Below are 6,126 nucleotides of genomic sequence, written 5' to 3' on the forward strand. Positions count from 1 at the left end.
TGACGATGCACGCTGCACGCTGCACGCTGCACGCTGCGTCGCGTCGGAGCATGATGAATGTCCTTGAAGGGGGAATGACACAGGAGTAGGTTAACCAGCAAACGCCCAAGGACGGAAGCCTGCTGGACCCTCCACGAGTGCGCTCCTGCCCGGCTGGGTCCGGTGTGGGAGGTGTGGGCAACTCCGGCGCTGGGCAAAGCGGCCACAGGAGCGCAGGCCCAGCAGTGGTAGCGTTGGGCCCAGCAACGGTGGCAACGTCAATGCGGGGCCCAGCAACTGCTGGCAACTGCAAGAATACGGAACGTGGAGCTGTGGCAGCATGCAAGCGAAGGCATGTCAGGAGCGCCCTTACGGCGGTGCTGATGTGCAGGTCTACAGACCGGTCGGCGTCTCGTTAACAGGTCAGCGGGCAAGCACAGTTGTAGGTAGGCAATAGCAGCAGTGCGACATCCAACGGTTTATATGTGTTCCAGCGCGCTATGACTGACTCTGCGGCTGCACGACCAGACGTACAGCTTGCCCTTGCTTGCTTTCGTTACCGTACCTGAACTTAAGATGCTGCAAGTATCATTTGTTCCACGGCCTCCTCTTCAGGACACATGCATCGTTTATCTGACATGTCAGTCCAAGGGCAACTCAAAGAGGGATGCCTCTTTGAAGCGGGGACCGGGAGGGCAGGAGCATGCAGGAGACGGGGAGTCGCGACGGCGTTGACACGCCGGTGGCCCTTGAAATGCTGCGGAGCTTTTGGGGGACTAAGAATCTATGTATAGTACTATAAAGTATTCCAACGCTTTCTTTGTCACAAAATGCCGTGGATGGCTGGCGCCTCGCGAGTTTCTGTCTTGGCCGGTAACCGTCCTATTGCTCTCTCTAGACCGGCATGGACCCTGCATCTACAGCAACAGTACATACATACATAACTCAAGCGGCAGTGACTTAGACTGTAGAGGAAATGCCTAGCGGTTTCGAGCAAACGCAAATGTGCTTGTCTTAAAGATATGATACATCGATATTTTAGAGAATACATTGAGTTGAAGAGCTGGAGAAATGCATAGCCCAAGCGAGTGCAAGGTAAGCAGCCTGGTCAACATATGCTAAACGCCGTTTGGCGTGGAAGGTGCCGAGGTGCCTGTGACTAAAGAAGCACAAGAGCTGCGATACTTTAGGCAATTGAGCTTGCTCGCTTTCCCACGGTTGAGCCCACCCTTTTGCGTTCCGCGCCAACAAGGCCGCAGCGCCTATGCGGGCAGTACTTACATTGCTGGAAATGCATGTTCTACTGGAGCACGGTCCGGCTGGGTGGTGGGCGCATGATGCTTTAGCCCGCGGCCCCTGGCCTTGGCGCCTAGCCTCGCACACCCTCGACGGCTCCGTCTCCTGCGGCCGTGTCGCTGCCCTTCATAGCAACCACGGAGCAGCAGACAAAGGATGGCCAGCTAGGAAAGGCAAACCATTTCGCCTCCTTGTCGTGCACTTGACCACCGTAAGCCGTGTGTTCGTCTTCGGACGCCCTCACATATCACAGAACTTCACGCGGCAACGCAGCCAGGCGTAGCTGCCCCAGGAAATGATAGGGGCCGCTGCATACGATACGAACCGATGTAATGAAAGGCAGCGGCAGCCATGGAGGCAGCCTTACGGCGCAAGGAGTGGGAGGCATCGGAGCGCGCTAGTGGCTGCATTGCTCTTCATGGTGCTGTTGATGCGCGTTGGGAGCAGCAGCGGCACCATGGCCGGCTTGCCGCGCCAGTCGCGGAAACGCGAGGATGTCTTGGAAGCCGTGCCAGGCAAGTGGAGTCTTGGCGCCTGTTATGTGTCTGCTGAGTGCGTGGAGAGGTTGTTTTCTTCCATTACAGTTGCGTGGAGGTCAGGGTGGGATTAAAGCTCCGGGGCCCAGAGCCATGCTAATGCGCGCTTCCATCATGCGAGACGCACTGCGAGACGCGAATCCACAGTGCCGCATTAAACCTTCCTCTATGTCCTGCTTCAAACTGCCTTGAACAGGTGACATGCAACGCGTGTCCGTTGTGAGCACGTACGGCCAAAGAGCGCAGAAGCCACGGATCCACGACAGGCGGCTCTCGAATTCGCTTGCGCCGCCGAGCCCAGAACCACCATCGCCGGGGCCGCCCAGCCCGGAGCCGCCGAGTCCGGAGCCGCCCAGCCCGGAGCCACCCAGCCCGCCGCCGAGCCCGGAGCCACCATCGCCGGAGCCGCCAAGCCCGCCTCCTTCGCCGGAGCCGCCCAGCCCGGTGCCGCCTAGCCCGGAGCCGCCCAGCCCCGCGCCGCCATCGCCTCCTCCCAGCCCGGAGCCGCCTTCGCCGGCGCCTCCATCGCCGGTGCCGCCGAGCCCGGAGCCACCGTCGCCAGGGCCGCCCAGCCCGCCACCATCTCCGGCGCCGCCTAGCCCGGAGCCGCCTAGCCCGGAGCCACCATCGCCAGCGCCGCCCAGCCCGCCTCCTTCGCCGGAGCCGCCCAGCCCGGTGCCGCCTAGCCCGGAGCCGCCCAGCCCCGCGCCGCCATCGCCTCCTCCCAGCCCGGAGCCGCCTTCGCCGGCGCCTCCATCGCCAGTGCCGCCGAGCCCGGAGCCGCCGTCGCCAGGGCCGCCCAGCCCGCCACCATCTCCGGCGCCGCCTAGCCCGGAGCCGCCGAGTCCGGAGCCGCCCAGCCCGGAGCCACCCAGCCCGCCGCCGAGCCCGGAGCCACCATCGCCAGCGCCGCCCAGCCCGCCTCCTTCACCGGAGCCGCCCAGCCCGGTGCCGCCTAGCCCGGAGCCGCCCAGCCCCGCGCCGCCATCGCCTCCTCCCAGCCCGGAGCCGTCTTCGCCGGCGCCTCCATCGCCAGTGCCGCCGAGCCCGGAGCCGCCGTCGCCAGGGCCGCCCAGCCCGCCACCATCTCCGGCGCCGCCTAGCCCGGAGCCGCCGAGTCCGGAGCCGCCCAGCCCAGCGCCACCCAGCCCGCCGCCGAGCCCGGAGCCACCATCGCCGGAGCCGCCAAGCCCGCCTCCTTCGCCGGAGCCGCCCAGCCCGGTGCCGCCTAGCCCGGAGCCGCCCAGCCCCGCGCCGCCATCGCCTCCTCCCAGCCCGGAGCCGCCTTCGCCGGCGCCTCCATCGCCGGTGCCGCCGAGCCCGGAGCCGCCGTCGCCAGGGCCGCCCAGCCCGCCACCATCTCCGGCGCCGCCGAGCCCGGAGCCGCCTAGCCCGGAGCCACCATCGCCAGCGCCGCCCAGCCCGCCGCCGAGCCCGGAGCCACCATCGCCAGCGCCGCCCAGCCCGGAGCCGCCCAGCCCCGCGCCGCCATCGCCACCTCCCAGCCCGGAGCCGCCTTCGCCGGCGCCTCCATCGCCAGTGCCGCCGAGCCCGGAGCCGCCGTCGCCAGGGCCGCCCAGCCCGCCACCATCTCCGGCGCCGCCTAGCCCGGAGCCGCCGAGTCCGGAGCCGCCCAGCCCGGAGCCACCCAGCCCGCCGCCGAGCCCGGAGCCACCATCGCCAGCGCCGCCCAGCCCGCCTCCTTCACCGGAGCCGCCCAGCCCGGTGCCGCCTAGCCCGGAGCCGCCCAGCCCCGCGCCGCCATCGCCTCCTCCCAGCCCGGAGCCGTCTTCGCCGGCGCCTCCATCGCCAGTGCCGCCGAGCCCGGAGCCGCCGTCGCCAGGGCCGCCCAGCCCGCCACCATCTCCGGCGCCGCCTAGCCCGGAGCCGCCGAGTCCGGAGCCGCCCAGCCCAGCGCCACCCAGCCCGCCGCCGAGCCCGGAGCCACCATCGCCGGAGCCGCCAAGCCCGCCTCCTTCGCCGGAGCCGCCCAGCCCGGTGCCGCCTAGCCCGGAGCCGCCCAGCCCCGCGCCGCCATCGCCTCCTCCCAGCCCGGAGCCGCCTTCGCCGGCGCCTCCATCGCCGGTGCCGCCGAGCCCGGAGCCACCGTCGCCAGGGCCGCCCAGCCCGCCACCATCTCCGGCGCCGCCGAGCCCGGAGCCGCCTAGCCCGGAGCCACCATCGCCAGCGCCGCCCAGCCCGCCGCCCAGCCCGGAGCCACCATCGCCAGCGCCGCCCAGCCCGGAGCCGCCCAGCCCCGCGCCGCCATCGCCTCCTCCCAGCCCGGAGCCGCCTTCGCCGGCGCCTCCATCGCCAGTGCCGCCGAGCCCGGAGCCGCCGTCGCCAGGGCCGCCCAGCCCGCCACCATCTCCGGCGCCGCCTAGCCCGGAGCCGCCGAGTCCGGAGCCGCCCAGCCCAGCGCCACCCAGCCCGCCGCCGAGCCCGGAGCCACCATCGCCGGAGCCGCCCAGCCCGCCTCCTTCGCCGGAGCCGCCCAGCCCGGTGCCGCCTAGCCCGGAGCCGCCCAGCCCCGCGCCGCCATCGCCTCCTCCCAGCCCGGAGCCGCCTTCGCCGGCGCCTCCATCGCCAGCGCCGCCGAGCCCGGAGCCGCCGTCGCCAGGGCCGCCCAGCCCGCCACCATCTCCGGCGCCGCCTAGCCCGGAGCCGCCTAGCCCGGAGCCGCCCAGCCCGGAGCCGGCAAGTCCGGGACCTCCCTCTCCGGCACCACCACACCCCGAACCCCTTCGTCCTATGCCCCCATCACCGTTGCCTCCCAGTCCGGAACCACCCAGCCCAACTCCACCCAGCCCTCCAAGTCCTGGACCTTCAAATCCGGCACCGCCTAGTCCTGGACCTCCTAGTCCGGAGCCACCGAGTCCCACGCCACCAAGCCCAGCTCCGCCGAGCCCCGACCCTTCCAGCCCCGACCCTCCAGAGCCTCTTCCCCCAAGCTCCGCTCCAGCCAGTCCAGGGCCTCCAAGTCCAGGGCCGCCATCCCCGGCGCCACCATCACCAGATCCGCCATCCCCGGCGCCACCATCGCCTGTACCGCCGAGTCCTGCACCATCCAGCCCGGTCCCTCCAAGCCCGGCTCCACCCAGTCCGGAGCCACCAAGCCCGGCGCCACTTGCCCCTTCACCCCCGAGCCCGGCACCTCCGAGCCCGCTTCTACCGTTACCCCCCAGCCCGGCGCCGCCATCGCCGGAGCCGCCCAGTCCATCACCACCCAGTCCAGCACCGCCGAGTCCATTACCGCCAAGCCCCCTACCTCCGAGCCCTGCTCCGCCAAGCCCTGACTCTCCGGAGCCACTCCCTCCGAGCCCAGATCCGCCAAGTCCAGCGCCCCCCAGTCCAACCCCGCCATCTCCAGCACCGCCATCACCTTCTCCACCAAGCCCGGATCCACCATCGCCTGCACCTCCCAGTCCTGTACCGCCAAGCCCTGAGCCGCCCAGCCCAGCCCCGCTGACTCCCTCGCCACCAAGTCCGGCACCACCTTCGCCAGCACCGCCCAGTCCAGTGCCGCCCAGTCCGGCGCCTCCGAGCCCCACACCGCCGAGCCCAAAACCGCCAAGCCCAGAACCACCTAGCCCTGAGCCGCCCAGTCCGATGCCACCGAGCCCCGCGCCTCCAAGCCCTACACCACCGAGCCCCGATCCTCCTGCACCCCATCCGCCCAGCCCGGTGCCTCCTAGCCCCGCGCCGCCCGAACCTCCCAGCCCTGAGCCCCCCACTCCTGCTCCTCCCAGTCCGGAGCCACCCAGTCCGGAGCCGCCCAGCCCCGCACCACCCTCCCCGGAGCCGCCGAGCCCTGTTCCACCATCGCCTGCGCCACCGAGCCCTGCGCCACCGAGCCCAGACCCTCCCCAGCCACTCCCTCCCAGCCCAGCGCCTCCTAGCCCAGCGCCGCCCAGCCCCACCCCGCCATCCCCAGCACCACCGTCGCCTGCGCCACCAAGCCCGGACCCGCCGGCTCCCTCTCCTCCGAGCCCTGCGCCACCGAGCCCGCATCCTCCCAGCCCTGATCCGCCCAGCCCGGAACCTCCGAGCCCTGTTCCCTTAGCTCCGTCACCTCCGAGTCCGTTGCCTCCTAGCCCAGAGCCGCCCAAACCTCCCAGCCCAGAGCCGCCCAGTCCTACTCCTCCCAATCCGGTGCCACCCAGTCCAATGCCGCCCAGCCCCGTACCACCCTCCCCGGAACCGCCAAGCCCCGTTCCACCATCGCCTGCGCCACCAAGCCCAGCCCCACCAAGCCCAGCGCCTCTGGTTCCTGCTCCGCCCAGCCCTGCTCCTCCCTCGCCTGCTCCACCCTCGC

The 6,126-nt window shown here is 70.7% G+C and overlaps 1 protein-coding gene across 1 annotated transcript; it reads left to right on the forward strand.

Annotated features, from left to right (window-relative positions):
- Positions 1 to 787: 787 nt before the first annotated feature.
- Positions 788 to 5,139, forward strand: CHLRE_07g335226v5 (uncharacterized protein). The gene is made up of 5 exons (XM_043064255.1): positions 788 to 1,074; positions 1,529 to 1,790; positions 2,008 to 2,173; positions 2,252 to 4,508; positions 4,778 to 5,139. The coding sequence occupies exons 2-5, from the start codon at positions 1,571 to 1,573 to the stop codon at positions 5,105 to 5,107; spliced, it is 2,973 nt and encodes a 990-aa protein (XP_042922823.1). The 5' UTR covers positions 788 to 1,074; positions 1,529 to 1,570; the 3' UTR covers positions 5,108 to 5,139.
- Positions 5,140 to 6,126: the final 987 nt, after the last annotated feature.

The sequence above is a fragment of the Chlamydomonas reinhardtii genome, chromosome 7 (assembly GCF_000002595.2).
Source record: "Chlamydomonas reinhardtii strain CC-503 cw92 mt+ chromosome 7, whole genome shotgun sequence".
NCBI lineage: Eukaryota > Viridiplantae > Chlorophyta > Chlorophyceae > Chlamydomonadales > Chlamydomonadaceae > Chlamydomonas > Chlamydomonas reinhardtii.

Bases quoted from the DNA above. Each gene is read 5' to 3' on its own strand.
- CHLRE_07g335226v5 (XM_043064255.1), top strand. From the start codon at position 1,571: ATGATAGGGGCCGCTGCATACGATACGAACCGATGTAATGAAAGGCAG. The intron at 1,791-2,007 runs GCAAGTGGAGTC...TGCCTTGAACAG, and splicing joins TGTCTTGGAAGCCGTGCCAG to GTGACATGCAACGCGTGTCC. The intron at 2,174-2,251 runs GCCACCCAGCCC...GGAGCCGCCCAG, and splicing joins CCGGAGCCGCCCAGCCCGGA to CCCGGTGCCGCCTAGCCCGG.